Raw genomic sequence first — 15,848 nt, 5'->3', positions numbered from 1 at the left:
CAACATGGATGGAACTGGCAGCCATTATGTTAAGGGAAATAAGTCAAGAACAGAAAGATAAATATCACATGTTCACACTCATATGTGGAAACTAAAAAAAGGTTGAAACTGAACTTGTGGAGTTAATAGACTAATTACCAGGGGCTGGGAAGGATAGCAGGGAGCGGGGGATAATGTGGGGATACTTAATGAGAACATAATACAGTTAGAGAGAATTAATAAGATCTAGTATTTGCTAGCACAAGAGGGCGACTATAGTTAACAACTTATTGTATATTTTAAAATAACTAAGAGTGGAACTGGAATGTTCTTAACAATAAGTACTTGAGGTGATGGATATGCCAATCCCCGATTTGATCATCGCACATTGTATGCCTGTACCAAAACATCAGACGTACCCTATAAATATATAAATACATATATCCATACTAATTAAAAATACGTTTTTTAAAAAAGAGGCAGTGATGCTTTTTCCAGGGAGACGGTCTGACGGTCAAGGGATCTTCACAAGATCTTCACAAGTTATTATGCAGGCCAGTGGGTTGCAAAGCTCCACTCCTCACCAGAGCCTTCACCAGGGCAAGAGGTGGCTCCTGATTAACCTTGGGATTCATCCAGGAGCCTGTCTGAGCTGTTAAGAGGTCACAGGAGCGGGCTTACGTACCTCCTTGTGTGGGGATGCTTTGAGGCACCTCTATGGAGAGTCCTGCATAACCAGGGAAGTTAAGGACACAGGAGTGGTATGTATTGGAACATCTGCCTGGTCTTTGAGGCCAGTTTCACAGCCAAGAAAAATTGCAATAGGAATTATTTCTTAAGTAACTGCTTTGTGCTCTATTACCTCAATACTATCACCACACTGGAGATTGATTCATTAACATGAATTCAATATCATTTTATAGTCCATATTCAGATTTCCGCGACTGTCCTCAAAATGTCCTTTTGAGTTTGTTGTTTCTAAGCAGGAAGCAGTTGACTCCAGGTGATTCTTAAGCTAACGGTTGAGACTGCAGCTCTGGGTGCGCCTGGTGTTGGCACGATGGTGATGTATAAGGGTGCCAGGTAATCAGATGGTGCTAGCTGATACATACCCTCCTGCGGTACTTGCATTTTGAAGAGGGCTTCTTGGGACCGGAAGAAGTGCCTTTCCTCAGAGGGACACTTCCTCTGTTGGCGTGGTTTCAGATGCAGTGATGGGCTGTGGGAAGCACGTTGAGGAGGGCCGGCCGGCTGGCACCCCCTTTAACAAATGCACACAGTGCACAGGCAGCCCCCAGATTGGCCTCCTGATAAAGCCACTGGTCCTAGGGTCAGAGGGAAGGGTGGTGAGGGGACAGCACTTGGCCCTCCCCAGACCCTCTGAGCTGCCCTTGGAGTCTGGCACTGTCCCTGTAAGAGGTCTGGGTGGAGCAGAGCTGCCTATCTTCCCCCACCTGCCCTCTCAGAGTACTCAGGCTCTGTCACTGGCAACAAAGACCAGAGACAGGCTGAGTCAGCTCGGTGTCCTGCGGCACAGAGTCAAGGAGAGAAATGACCCGGAAGACTTGGTGTTTTCAAGACTGGACTTCCTGTGGCAATGCAGGGCACAGCGTTCCATGAACATACTCTTCCCAGGGGCTTCTGGCGGGCAAGCTGCAGCCTGCAGGCTTCCCTCTGTGGTCAATGCCCACCAGACTTTGAAGACAGCAGTGAGAGGAAGTGATCGGCAACTACCTGGGTGATCTCCTGGATCCACCAAGAGCCCAACACACTTTGCCTGCTGCCAACTGAAGTTTAAAACTAGATGTAGCTACATGAGAAGAAACCGCCCAGGGGATAATCTATGGTGAAAGTAGGCCCTGCTTTGAGATGGAAATGACTTGGCTGGAGGCACCATGGGCTGAGCTTTCACTTGTACCTCACTGGTCAGACAGGACAAGGGAGCCAGGGTCAGGGCCAGTCACAGAAGCCACCAGTCACAGAAGCCTCATGCTGGAAGGCTCCTTAGCCAAAAGTCAAGTGTCCTGGGTTTTGTCCCCGGTTCCAGTGCTGGCCACTTAAGTCCAGTCCCACTCCTTCTTCAATAACAGCCCCTCACATTTCTGGGACCCTGTGATCCCCAAAGCCCTGTAAGATCCCAGTGGGGGCCAGGCACGGTGGCTCATGCCTGTGTCACTTTGGGAGGCCAAGGTGGGTGGATCACCTGAGGTCAGGAGTTCAAGACCAGCCCACAAGGCAAAACCCCGTCTCTACTAAAAATACAAAAACTAGCCAGGCATAGTGGCAGGTGCCTGTAATCCCAGCTACTCAGGAGGCTGAGGCACAAAAATTGCTTGAACCCAGGAGGCGGAGGCTGCAGTGAGCCGAGATCGCGCCACTGCCCTCCAGCCTAGGCAACAAGAGCAAAATTCTGTCTCAAAAAAAAAAAAAAAAAAAAAAAAAAAAAAAAAAATCTCAGGGGGTTCTAAGAGCCCAGGAGGTAAGACTGGAATTATTCTCATTTTAAAATGGGGGAAAGCCCCAGGGAGGAAAGAGATCTTGTTACCAGAAAGGGGTCCCAATCCAGACCCCAAGAGAGGGTTCTTGGACCTCGAGCAAGAAAGAATTCAGGGTGAGTCCACAGTGCAAAGCAAAATCAAGATTAAGAAAGTAAAAAGAGTAAGAAAAAGACTGGGCATTGTGGCTCATGCCTGTAATTCCAGCACTTTGGGAGGCCAACGCGGGCGGATCACGAGGTCAGAAGATTGAGACCATCCTGGCTAACACGGTGAAACCCCGTCTCTACTAAAAATACAAAAAAATTAGCCAGGCGTGGTGGTGGGCACCTGTAGTCCCAGCTACTCGGGAGGCTGAGGCAAGAGAATGGCATGAACCTGGGAGGCGGAGCTTGCAGTGAGCTGAGATCCGGCCACTGCACTCCAGCCTGGGCGACAGAGTGAGACTCCATCTCAAAAAAAAAAAGAGTAAGAAAATGGCTACTCCACAGGCAGAGCAGCCCCGAGGGCTGCTGGTTGCCCATTTTTTTTTTTTTGGTCATTTCTTGATTACACGTTAAACAAGGGGTGGCAAAGAAAGACCAAGAGGGAAAACGGCTGTCTTCAGAAAAGAAGCATTTTCGGAGAAAGATCGTTTCTTTCACAGTGTCCCCACAAAGATGCCCACTGGTCTGGAGGCAGTTAACTTGGCTCCTGCAATAGAAGGAAGTGAGACAACCTGCCTCTAGGCCACTTTCCAACCCTTAAATCCTGTGGTTCCGTCTGATTTAAAAAGCTGCCAAGCTTAGACAAGGGTGAGGGAGACATACCCTACTCCCAGAAAGGCCTGTCCCCAAGGAATCCCAAATTGGTGTAAGTCTCAAATGGAACGTGCAGACCCTTCTCCACACCTTGGCCCATTCAAAGTGCATCTTACAAATGTGAGTGAAAAATAATACTCGAGAGAACTCCCTGGGCATCCCATCACTGAAGGTGGATTTCCCCAGCAGACCACGACCAAGCTGGGGTTACACTGCCAGAAGCACCCCCACTCCCATCTCATTTGTGCAATTTTTATGGCCCTGCTCTTACCAAGCTCAAGGCCACCTCACAGACCCTCCTGGCTTCTCTGGGATCGGCAGGTGGCCTCCGGTCCCCGCCAATTCTTACATTCTCAAGTTAAAAGTTCCCTTTGAAATTAGAGGCCTCACCCATCGTGGTCAAAGTTCACAGAATAAAGATTCTATCCATTACAAAGTTTCTCATATACAGTTTTTCTTATTGTGGTTTATGTATGAAAAGACTGGCAACCAACTTGCAGGAAACAATGAGACCGGCCCGCCATGTGTAAATTAAGTTTGAATCTAGTTTATTTGCAGAATTTTACGTAACCAATTGTCATTTCTTCCTGTTTCTCACCACTATATAAAAACTTACCCTTTGTACAGGTATGAAAAATGCTGAACAATGAGTAAGTAGTGAATATTGCACATTTAATGTCCAAAATAAAGTTGTCGTTTTTAAAGGTCACACTACGTATGTGGGAAGAAAAAGAGTTGAACACACTTGAGAAGTATGTGTCTCCACATAAGTGATTTTAAACTATTGAAAGAAAAATGAATTCTAACTCTCAGTGCTCAATGAGAGATAGTACATCTGTACATTAAAAAATAAAAGTTACAATCGACAACATTCCTTAGCAATTTCATTATCCCAAAAGAGGATCAGTAGTATAATTATTTTTTTTCAAGTTATTTTCATCCAGAATCAGAAACCTACCAGAGTGAAGGAAACCTCAAATACAGCTACTCCTGGACACTGATGCCTGAGGCATGCCGTGGAAACCGGACCAAAATGAAGTCTGCATTAGTAAGTCTAGAACTTTACCCAGCACAACCCAGACACAAATGCAAGATGGTAGAAGGGGATACTTCTTTTTTAAGCAACACACTTATTTTCCAACATTATATTCTTCACTTTGCTTAATCAGACAAAGTTAACTGATCAGAAAAATGATCAGCTACTATCTCAAAATGAGCTGTACAGTTGGCCCAAAATGAAGGGCAGGCAGTAGTAGAGGATTAAGGGCAAAGTGCCTTGTTGTTAGGCCTGTCATGAAGATGTGGGATGAAATCTGTCTCAGGCAACAACTGATGTTAAGCTGAGGTCTGCAGTCTCAACTTGCCGCTAGCTTAATGTGCCCCGCATGGGGCAGAGCTACTGAAAGCTGATGCTGCCTAAGCATCTAGGGAATTATACCACTTGGACCACACTGGCACGATTCTAACCTCAGGGCTGGGGCCAGAATGAGGTAAAGGAGGCACCATGGGTGTAAACCCAAGGAAGCACTCTCTTGGCGCCTGCAGGCAAGCACCAACTTAGATGTGTGCCTCGTTTGTCTCACCCTAGCCCTGGCCCTGCTAATCCGGGGCACATTCCTTTTAGGATAACATGGACTAATTTGGACACTTTCCCCAAATTGCAGCCCAGTTAGACATGATGGTGGAAAAGGTCTAACTAAAGACACTGCGGGGGAGATGGGTGCGGTGGCTCACGCCTGTAATCCCAGCACTTTGGGAGGCCAGGGTGGGCAGATCACAAGGTCAGGAGTTTGAGACCAGCTTGTCTCAATGGCTGGGTGAAACCCCGTCTCTACTAAAAAATACAAAAATTTGCCAGGCGTGGTGGCGTGCGTCTGTAGTCCTGGCTACTTGGGAGGCTGAGGCAGAAGAATAGCTTGAACCCAGGAGGCAGAGGTTGCAGTGGGCCGAGACCATACCATTGCACTCCAGAGCCTGGGTGACAGACGAGACTCTGTCTCAAAAAAAAAAAAGACACTGGGGGATTTAGCCTGGAGAGGACTAAGAGGTGAGGGATGGGGTGGAAGTGGTGTCAGACATGTGACAACAACTGAAAATATCTAAAAGTCTGCCTCAAGGAGGGGCAAGAGAATAGCCCCAGCCTGAACTGCTCTAGGCAGAACTACGACCAATAGGCAACTTAGAAACATCTCAGTTCAACAGAAAACAGAACTCCAGAGCCTGTCAACGGCAGCCTGGGCCTGCCCATCACAGGCTGGACCACCAGGCACTGGACAGGGGCGGAAGAGGATCCCTGCAGAGTGAGAAGGGCACTAGATGAACTTGAATGACCCTTCTGACTTTGAAAGTCTACGATTCCAGGACATTTGCTTCCTGCTCCAGAAGAAAGAATTTTAGGAATAAAAACTCAGTGAAAAAGTATATATCACCTTCATATGAAAGGAACAAGGACATGAACACTCTTGGCTTATATGACATGTACACGCTGATTTTGATGATGAATTGGGAGGAACAAGGAGGCTTGTCACTTGGTTGAAAGGAAGTTAGGCTGGTCTATGGGTTTTCATTTTCTGGACTAGGCTTCCCCCAACCTCAAAGAAGTGAGAGACTCAGGCACACAACACCTGTGGGGCAGAGGCATGCGATGGCTGAGCCAACAAAGGGTGGTGAGACTAAGAAACGAGTCCTGCCTTGAAGCTGAGGTCCCAAGTGTGCAGGAGCTTTGGAAACATGTACCGACTCCACTGCTACTGTCATGCTGTGTAGACAACTGTGTAGACACATCTGGCAGGACCTCCCTCCCCCTATGTCTGGTGTGTTCCAGCATCCTGCCCTTCACTTGTTCTATTAATAGGCAATGGGGCAACATGATTCAGGGATGCAGCCTGCCTCTGCCACCCACCGGTGCACCGCAGCATGGGAAGTGATGGAGAGGGAGAGAGATGTTTTTCATGGCAACCAGAATGCTGCCTCCTCCTGATCCCAGGAAGCAGTTAGACATCCTTATTTGGTCCCGATGCCACTGTCAGCCACCCTGCGGTGAAGTCTGGAGCCCGCAGCCATTCACCCTCCACACTGCTCAGTCCACGAGGCCCTGGTCTTGCTTGATTCCAATATTGATGTGCAGCAACCATTACTGATTCTGAAACCACAGCCTCACGCTCTCTGGAGGCCAACAATTTTTTTAAGCAAAGGCTCCCTGCCCCTGCAAGCCAATGGGCGGGCTGGTCTCTCTGCCGCCCTTCTTTCCCGGGAGGCTACAGCAGCATGGCCATGTCTGAACTATCTCAGTGTCTTTATAGCACGTTCCTAGCCCAGAGTTTCCCATAGAAACCTAGGAGTTGAGTCAACCTTCCAAGGTTAAGCAAGAAAGAGTTAAAGAGGAAGCACTTTCACTGACCATCTCTGATGATTAATGTTCAATGTCAAATAAATTAAATGACACCAGGCATAACAACCTACAGCAACTTTAACAGCTGAAACACTTTATAAGATACTGTGATATCCCTATAATTTGGTTTTTAACCAGTTACAACCAGATTGATTTTATTTTTTATAATATTTACAGACCAAAAACATTATACAGATTAATCATAATTTTCTTTAAAATGTGCATACTGTCACTCAAAAATTTCACATCCTATTATAGCAATAATTATATCCTCCTCAAAGAAAACACAAAATATTTCCAAACAAAAATCAGTGTTGCCAGATCAGACTATTAAACTGTCCACAGCTTGTCAAATTTTCTTATACACAGAACAAGATGACTAATTTTGAAAATAGAGAGAAGCAAAAATAAGAAAAGCTGAGACAGGTCCCTCTGAGATGGACATTTGGTGGCCTGTAAAACTCAAGAGACTGGACAGGATGTTATCAAAGCTGCAAAGCGTGTCTGTGAGGAAGAATCGTTCCGTCCAACTAAAGAAATCTAAAGTAAAGAAAAGCTCCTACCAACTTCCCAATTTGGGGGGAAGCATTCCACAAGGACATTTGAAGAGAGATTAGCACTCTGTTAACTACATCCCTATACCCCTATAAACATGCTCGGTGGCTTTTTAGACATTTTTAGGTAAATATTCTAGGGCTACAAACTACCCATACACAAAGACATATTAAGCCAGCTGTGCAGGCAAAATCCATGTAGAGCTGACAGAATGAGGAACATGACAACAGAAGTCAAACTGCTCATTCCCAGGAGAAATAACATGAGCAAGAAGATGGCCACAGAACAAGGCAAAGTTACATACACACAGGCTTTGGTAATGAATGAACTGTCAACAACAGAAGGCACGTGGCTATTGAAAAAAAGCCAAATTTCAGTAGCTCTTCTGACCTGACCCAGTTTCCACAGACAAGTGTTTCAGTAGACAAGTGGCTTCATCTGAGTTTAAATATGAAGTTAAAAAACAAGCACGGAACAGAGAATCAGGTCTTCAGTCTCCCTCAGTCTCTGTCTCCTGACAGTGAGCCTTCAGATATCAAAAGTGGTGTCTATCAAAGGATGCAAATTTAGGTGTCAACAGGGGCAAGTGATGCGAATGAGGCTAGGGTCAGGGCCCAAGGGAATGCACGGACTCTCCTGACTGGAGAGAGGCAGCCCTGTCTGCATGCCTCGCCAAGTGGACCAAACAAAACACCTGTGTACAACATGCTCCTCCCAGACTGCCAGCTTGCCACTCTGATTCAGACAGGCAGCTCCTTTTCCATGAGGACACATGGCTGGATGGAAATGGATTTGTCATCATCTCTACTACCCACTATAATCATGATCAACGGTCATATTTTACACATGACCCACTTTAATGAACTCAGCATTTTTATCTCCCTTCTAAGAAAAACGATACTTTAAAACTATTGTATCTCCCCACATTTGAGAAATGCAGAAATTTTCAAAATTGACTTTTTTACTTTGGAGGAGCACAAATCGGGTTTAAAAGTAAGGGTACTACGTGACTTCCAAGGTTGTCAGATCTGGAACACTTACATAAAATGGAGACAGAAGTGGAAACATACAAAGAACTTCATCTGGAGGTCTTGTGAGATGACTGAGACATTCGGCAACTGTGAGTGGCTCTGTACCCAAGTGGAACTTAGTAAGTTTCTCTTGTGGATAAATATAAAACCTGAAAGAGTCTCCAGAAGGTCTTAAGAGCTAAGCAAGCGCACGCGCGCACACACACACACACACACACACACACACACACACACACACACACCCCTCAGAATTATCTAATATCTAATGCCTCCCAACTTGCATCTCAGTCAACTACACACGGGCCGAACTGAGCTCTACAGTGAAATTGAGCAAAGTTACTTGTGCAACAGGAAAGTTAGATGTAAACATAAACAGCAATGGGTTTTTCAAGAGCTTCAGTGCTACTATCGTATGTGGTCCAAATAATGCACTTCTGGATACAGACAGTTAACGAGAAGAGCCAAGAAGCTTTTCCCATCTTGAAGGCAATGGCCAGGATGCCTTATAAATTGGGTGGCTTGCAATATTTGATCCTGGTATTCAACATACTGCTTACTTGATGACATGGATTCAAGAGCATTCAGAGCCTAAAAGACATGGAAGACAAGAGGGTTAACTCCGTAGAGGCACATAATGTGACTGCCAGAGGTGCAGCACACCCATTATTACTATGTACTTCAACTGTGAGCCTTGTGGGAAGGAGGCCTACAGAACTGAGGTCAGGAGTCCGAAAGGCAGGCATTGATTAATTTAACCACAACCAGAAGGAGGCCAGTAGCCAAAGCCTCTGTGACCTTTGCAGCATCCCACACCCAGCCTTCCCTGTTTCTGTTCTGTGCTATTTCCCAACCTTGCCTTACCAAGAGCCACTGCTGTAGCAGGCTGCTCTTGTTGCTGGGCACCTCACCTGCCACACCCATTTCTAAAGCCTGCCTTGTCCTCATTCTCCCCAGTCCCACCTGTGGGGTCCTCCCCACCAGAATGTCCACTCCTTCCGTTCCTAGGGCCCAACCGGAAATCCCAAGCACCAGCTTCATCTTGCTAAGGTGAAATCTGTTCAATCTGCTGTTGGATATGTTTCTAAGTTATGAGATAATGTTATATGAAACTGTCTAACGGAAAGGAATTCTAGAGGAACCAGTTGCTAAGTGCTGCCAAGAGTAAGTGAGAAGGTTGTTAAATCTGCCAACAAGCATGAAGTACATAGGTTCCTCCCGAATCCTTCTGACAAATGACACAAAATCATGGCAGAAACTGTTTCCATTCCTCTCTTCAGAGGAAGAAGGAAAGAGAAACATTCTTTGACTCCAGAATTTTGATTATTCCTTTCTTCATAGTAGGAGAAGAGAAGGGAAGAGACTGTATATAGAGAAAACAAAAAAATCAACAGTGGCCCTTGATTTTTGGGTGGGGAGTTTCGTTTTCCAACGTAACAAACTCATCCACCCCAGGATTCTGATGGGGCTCCCCTCCTCACTGGGGGACATCCCCCACCATGGAGCGCCCCACTCCCTCCTTGTCCCTTTTACAGAAACCATTGCACTAGAAACGATGCATTAAAAGATGGAATGTGCTTGATGCAAAAACAAAAAGAGGTGTTTTTTTGAGGATGATAAATAAACCGGAATTTTAGAAATTAACTACCAGGAGGGCTGTAGATAGAAGTCTTTGGGTTGAAAATAAACTGAAGGTATCTGGGCACCAAATTAGGAGCTATGTAAAACAGAGTTCAATTTAAGAATAGGAATCAATTGGGACCGGCATTTCCCATGAACCACAGTGCCTCTCTGTCTCTCTCCCTCTCCTTTCCTTCTTTACATTTAGTCCCCCAAACAGTCTACTTTGACAATTTGCCTAAGAATAACCATTTTCTAAAAAGACAACTTTCTTCAAATCTGAATATCCTGATGACAAATATGTATGGGACATGCAGGGAGTCATCACTCTAAGTCTAAAGAAATGAAGACGAAGAGGCCAGGCCTGGACAGCCCAGGATCCCAGCTAAAGCAAGAAACTGATGCTCCCGGTACTGGTGGCCACAGGAGACGTAGCCTTCTCAAATACACCCTGCATCTCACTGACTTCACAACCTGCCCTCAGGATATTCATCTGCCCACTGGGATGTTTCATGTAAGACAACAGGGGATTCAAACAGCAGTTCTCTAGGCAATGAGTGACAACTATCAGCTATTTTATAAGCCCAGATCCCTGTGAAGAACCTGCTAATTATTCTGTCTGATCCTTGCTCTTAATAACCAAGATCTGACATTGCACGTGGCTGGCTTAAACATGACAAAGCTGCCCCAGCAGAGGAGCTCAGGTGTTTTAAGCTCTGACCACTTACAGAGACAGCCCTGCAGAGCGGGGAATGGGAGAGGCCTGGAGCCAGACTGGCCAGTATGAATTCCAGCCCCAACACTTACTAGGTGTGTGATTTGGGACAAATTACTTGGCCTTTCTCTATCTCTCTTTCCTTATCCAAAAAACCAGGATAATAATATTTCCTAGCTGGATGCAGTGGCTTATGCCACTTGGGAGGCTGAGGGTAAGAGGATCGCTTGAAGCCAGGAGTTTGAGACCAACCTCAGCAACAAAGCGAGACCCAGTCTCTACAAAAAAAAAAAATTTAATTAGCCAGGAGTGGCAATGCATGCCTGTAGTCCTAACTACTTGGGAGGCTGAGGTGGGAGGACTGCTTGAGCACAGGAGTTCAAGGCTGCAGTGAGATATGATCACACCGTTGCACTCCTGCCTGGGCAACAGAATAAAACCCTGTCTTAAAAAATAAAATAGTTTCTGTGCTATAGCATTGCTATGAGGATTAAATGAGTTAACGCTTTAACTCATTAATATTGGTCAAGTTAAAACTTATAACAGTACTTGGCACAGAGGGAGGACTCATGAATGCTGATCATCATTTTTTACTGTGCACCTTTGTACCTGGCCAGCATGTCCATAGGTTATAGGAATGTGGCCTTCCATGTGTGTAGAAGAAGCTGTCATTTCTAGCTACCAGTCTGCCCATGTTAGGTTATTCTAGCATCAGTCAACAATAGCCAACCTTCAGACTCACAAAACAGGAACTACTTTCTCGGTTCCAAGCTAAAGCTCAGCTAATTTCCATCCATCCCAACTGTAGCCACATCTTCTGTGCAAGATCCCAGTCCCCAGCTCCAGCCCCTGCTCCAGCCCAAGCAGGTGGCAGATAAGTGCATATTCACACTTATCAGAACCAAATTTAATCCTAGACAGACTTTCATTTGGCCTTACTTTTCTATACAGTGACAGTAACAGCAATCTAGACAACTGCCTACAGAAATTTGGAGGTGGGCACGTGAAACCATTTTCCAGTAAGTAGGGTACATGAAAGGGAACAGTGTGCTACCACCACAGAGCATCATGTCGTGACGGGCACAGGCTACGGCTGCCACCTCCCTGCCTTCTAGGGAAGATGTGCAGGCAAACTTCTAACCCTTCATTGTAAATACTGACCTGCTGAGCTTTGGGAGTCAGATGTAATTCAGAGCCAGGCTTCAAACGGATCTGATCTTCCATAGGAACCTGAACTGAAAGGAAGGCAGCCATGCTTCGGGCAACCACTCGGAACCTTAGGCATTAGGGAGAGGTCAGAAGAAGTAAATGGCTATTAAAGTAAGCATTTTGAAGTAAACACCATATTCTCTATGACAAAACAACACTAACACATTTCCAGATCGACTGTGTTGTTCACTTTCTCAGGAAAATCTTAAAATATGATCAAGAAGAAGTTTTATCCATTATCACCATCCAAACAATATATGTATAAATCGGATTCAAGAATGAAAGTGTTGGCAAAGATGTGGAATAACTGGAACCCTTGCACATTGCTGGTGGGAATGTAAATGGTGCAGGCACTAGGGAAAACAGTCTGGCAGTTCCTCAACAAGTGAAGCATAGAGTTACCATAGGACCCAGCGATTCCGCTCCTGGGTATACACCAAAAAGCTAAAAACAGATGTTCTAACAAACACTGGTACACAAATGCTTGTAGCAGCATTTATCTGCAATAGCCAAAAGGCTGAAACAATCCAAATGTCCATCAGCTAATGAATGGATAAACAAAATGTGGAATACAGAAGAATATTATTCAGTCATAAAAACAAATGAAGTATGGATACCTACTACAACATGGATGAACCTTGAAAACTTTACGTTAAGTGAAAAAAGTCCAACATAAGGGGCTACACATTATATGATTCCATTTATGTGAAATGTCCAAAATAGGACTGAATATATAAAGTCATAATGTCAATTAGTGGTTGCCAGAGACACGGGGGTTGAAGGGAATGGAGGTGACTACTTAATGAGTGTAGGGCTTCCTTTTGGAGTGATAAAAACGTTCTGAAGCTAGATTGTGGTGATGGCTGCAACAATATTGTGAATGTTTTAAATTCACTGAATTGTGCATATGAAAATGGTTACCGTGAAAAGTTTTAAGTTATATGTATTTTATCACACTTAAAAAAAAAAAAAGACACAAGCCAAATTTAAGTAAAACAAAATCACGCAGTCCTGCTATCTTCTACCTCAAACCAAGAAACATGATGTTAACTGGTTTGGAATGAGTGAGTCCCAAAATTACAACACCACAATGGGCTATTCCACAAGAATGCTGACATCATCAAGTTTGCAAATTCTTTTCAACACTGACAAGGGCTTGAAAAGAAAACCATGACATAAGTAAGCATGATGAGAGAAAATGGGAAGCTAATGGCAAATTCTTCCATGCCTTGGGATTTTTTGCAACAAAAATCCAGACTTGTTTCTCATTACTTATCCTTCTTACCAACAGGCTTTTTATTTGTTTTTTCTTTTTTTTTTTTTTTTTTTTTGAGACAGTCTTGCTCTGTTGGCCAGGCTGGAGTGCAGTGGTGTGATCTTTCCTCACTACAACCTCTGCCTGCTGGGTTTAAGCAATTCTCCTGCTTCAGCCTCCTGAGTAGCTGGGACTACAGGTGCTTCCCACCCCACACCCAGCTAATTTTTGTATTGTGTTTGTATTTTTATTTATTTATTTATTTTTGAGACAGGGTCTGACTCTGTCACCTAGGCTGGAGTGCACTGGCATAATTTCAGCTCACTGCAACCTCTGTCTCCCGGGTTCAAGCGATTCTCCCACCTCAGCCTCCAGAGTACCTGAGACTACAGGCATGTAGCACCATGCCCGGCTAATTTCTGTATTTTTTGGTAGAAATGGGGTTTTACCATGTTGGCCAGGCTGGTCTTGAACTCCTGACCTCAAGTGATCCGCCTGCCTTGGCCTCCCAAAGTGCTGGGATTACAAGTATCAGCCACCACGCCCGGCCACCAACAGATCTTAACCCAGCTTGACTACTGAACAGTTCACTAGACTGAGTCCCTCACAGGTTCTGGGTTTCCCTGAACCCATCAAGTGCCCACCTGACTTGGCTTTTAAACTAAGCTCGCATACTATCCATGACTGGTTCCAAACCAAAAAGAAATCAGTAGTGCAGTTAGGTTACAAAGTCCAAACATAACAGGAGATACTATTAAAAATAATGTTTGAACTGAAAATTTTTTTAAAAGGTAAGAAAAAATTAAAAATGCTTTTTAGAATACAAAGATGTAATCAGGCTGTGTTTTCTTTTTTTTTCCATTAATCTCTCTGGAGAACCTAGATCCTAAGTCGAAAAACCTACTAAAGTATCACAACCTGTAAGTAGGTATAGATGTCTGAGGCCTGTTTAGAACAGTGTTAGGAAGGCACTTCCTTACCTGTTAGACAAAGGCGACTTCCGGCCCAACCCAATCGCTCCCAGGATCCCAGAGCTGAGCCTCTCCTCAGCCACGAGGTTCTGCCTGCTCTGAACCATCAGCAGAATTCGAATGACAGATTCTGTCAGGACGGAGTCATTCTGCTCTGTCTGAATGAGGGAGAGCTGAAGGACTTGGTGCCACCACAAAAACAGCTTTGCCTCTTCCTCCATGGAGCTAGGGGAGGCAGCAGAGGAAAATAAAATTAGAAGTAAATTTTTTCCACTCCAATTCAACTGCAAGTCCACATCAGAGTTTTAAGGATAGGAGACATTCAGTACTTAAAAAGCATAGGCTAACGGTTGATGTCAATAGAGCAATGGGATTGCAACCGCCGCCATCTGTGGAACATCTACTACATGCCACCGTGATGAACTTCGTGTTCTTCCACTTCATCCTCATGACAGCCCTATCAGGTAGGGGTTACTATCTCCACTTAACCGGTAAGGAAACTGATGCTTGGTGTTTCAAAGTGCCAGTTTTAGGAAACAAAAAATCTGCTCAGAAGATTGGCCCACTAATTAAGAATCTTTCCAAAACAACTGTCACCATACCTTAAAACCTTATTTTGTATGCACCACTTGGTTCTGTGTACTTCAAGCTACACTTAAGCTCTAAATTCCAAGTTAACCAAATACAGCAAGTTTGATGTAACAGCCTGAGGGCCAAGGTACCTTGGGTACACCTGTTCCAGCCACTTGCTTAAGATGAGCAGCACTTTCATTTCATTCCTTAGAGTCTGTTCGCTGTTTAAACACTGAAGCAGGTAGACGTAAAGAGTCAAGTAACTGCCCAGGGTGAGGCACTCCTGCAGGAACTCTTCCATGGTGAGCTCGGGAACCTGAAGGGATACCAGAATGGGCCCCCATCCTGAGTTCTGATTGAGAGGGCCTAAGAACGTGAAGAAGAGACATCAAGATATAGGCAAGAATCCAATTACTTGACAACTCTAGCAAATACCTTCACTTTAATCTTCATGTTTTTTTTTTTTTTTTTTTTGACATAGCGACCTATGAGATAAGCTTCATGTCAAGACAACATTTCTTACAGTGGCCCTGGAGGCTACAAAAGTCAAATATACCTCAGGGCTCAGACTGGGAAACCCTTGGGCCAGATGCTTGTCCCCAGCGTAGCCACCAGAAAGTTTAAGAAATCAGAATTCAGGGCTGCATACGTATAAATCACCTTTCTATCACATTATGATCCTTAAAACCACATGTAGACACTGCCTGTCCTGATCAGCTAAGAGGTTTAACTTTAATACCCTTTTTAAGAACATATGAACACTTACGCTTTCCCACGGGAAACTCTTATCACTCAATCTGAGAAGTTTTAGTTATCAAAGCTTAGTCTACCTCATGTATTGAAACTGTTTGATTTTTAGGAACACAGATGGGTTTGGAATAGCAGTGTTATTCTAATGGTTCTCCACTCTTTGGGGAAGGGAGGGTGGGCTGGCATGGTGACATGCACACCACCTCCATGGGTGGGCATGTGCTGTTCATGGGGAGTCAGGACAGGGCAGATGGCAGGTTGTGGGCACCTCCTGGATCCTTGCTCCGAAACCCTCCTTCTCACCCCTCTTTCTCTCCCACTGACTGCAGTGTGATGTGTTATCTGGATATCAGAGGTGAGAAGTGCTGTTCTCAGCAATTCTTAATCAGACTAAGCCACTTCCAGAGTCTGAGAGTTTAGAGGTAGACAGTAAAACAGATTTTTAAAAAGAAGGGGTGACAATGAATGAGCCCTTCATAATGCTTTAAAAGGTCTGATAAGCAGCAA

At 44.8% G+C, this 15,848-nt stretch overlaps 1 protein-coding gene across 3 annotated transcripts in view; it reads right to left on the bottom strand.

The window, feature by feature from the left end:
- Positions 1–22: 22 nt before the first annotated feature.
- Positions 23–15,848, bottom strand: part of EPG5 (ectopic P-granules autophagy protein 5 homolog) — a 140,679-nt gene continuing 124,853 nt past the window's right edge. For 2 of the 3 annotated variants that reach the window (XM_023207620.1, XM_023207619.1), the window contains exons 41-44: positions 14,741–14,957; positions 14,028–14,243; positions 11,745–11,859; positions 3,802–8,839 (exon numbers count right to left, since the gene is read on the bottom strand). In XM_023207620.1, the coding sequence (XP_023063388.1) occupies positions 8,657–8,839; positions 11,745–11,859; positions 14,028–14,243; positions 14,741–14,957 (731 nt within the window). In that variant the 3' untranslated portion in view covers positions 3,802–8,656. Of the gene's footprint in view, positions 1,305–3,801; positions 8,840–11,744; positions 11,860–14,027; positions 14,244–14,740; positions 14,958–15,848 lie in introns of those variants that run through there. The other variant, XM_023207621.2, reaches the window with a different exon arrangement.

This window comes from Piliocolobus tephrosceles, chromosome 18 (genome assembly GCF_002776525.5).
Source record: "Piliocolobus tephrosceles isolate RC106 chromosome 18, ASM277652v3, whole genome shotgun sequence".
In the NCBI taxonomy this organism is placed as follows: domain Eukaryota; kingdom Metazoa; phylum Chordata; class Mammalia; order Primates; family Cercopithecidae; genus Piliocolobus; species Piliocolobus tephrosceles.
The sequence above is the reverse complement of the archived record's forward strand: the minus strand, read 5'-3'. Positions and strand labels throughout refer to the sequence as shown.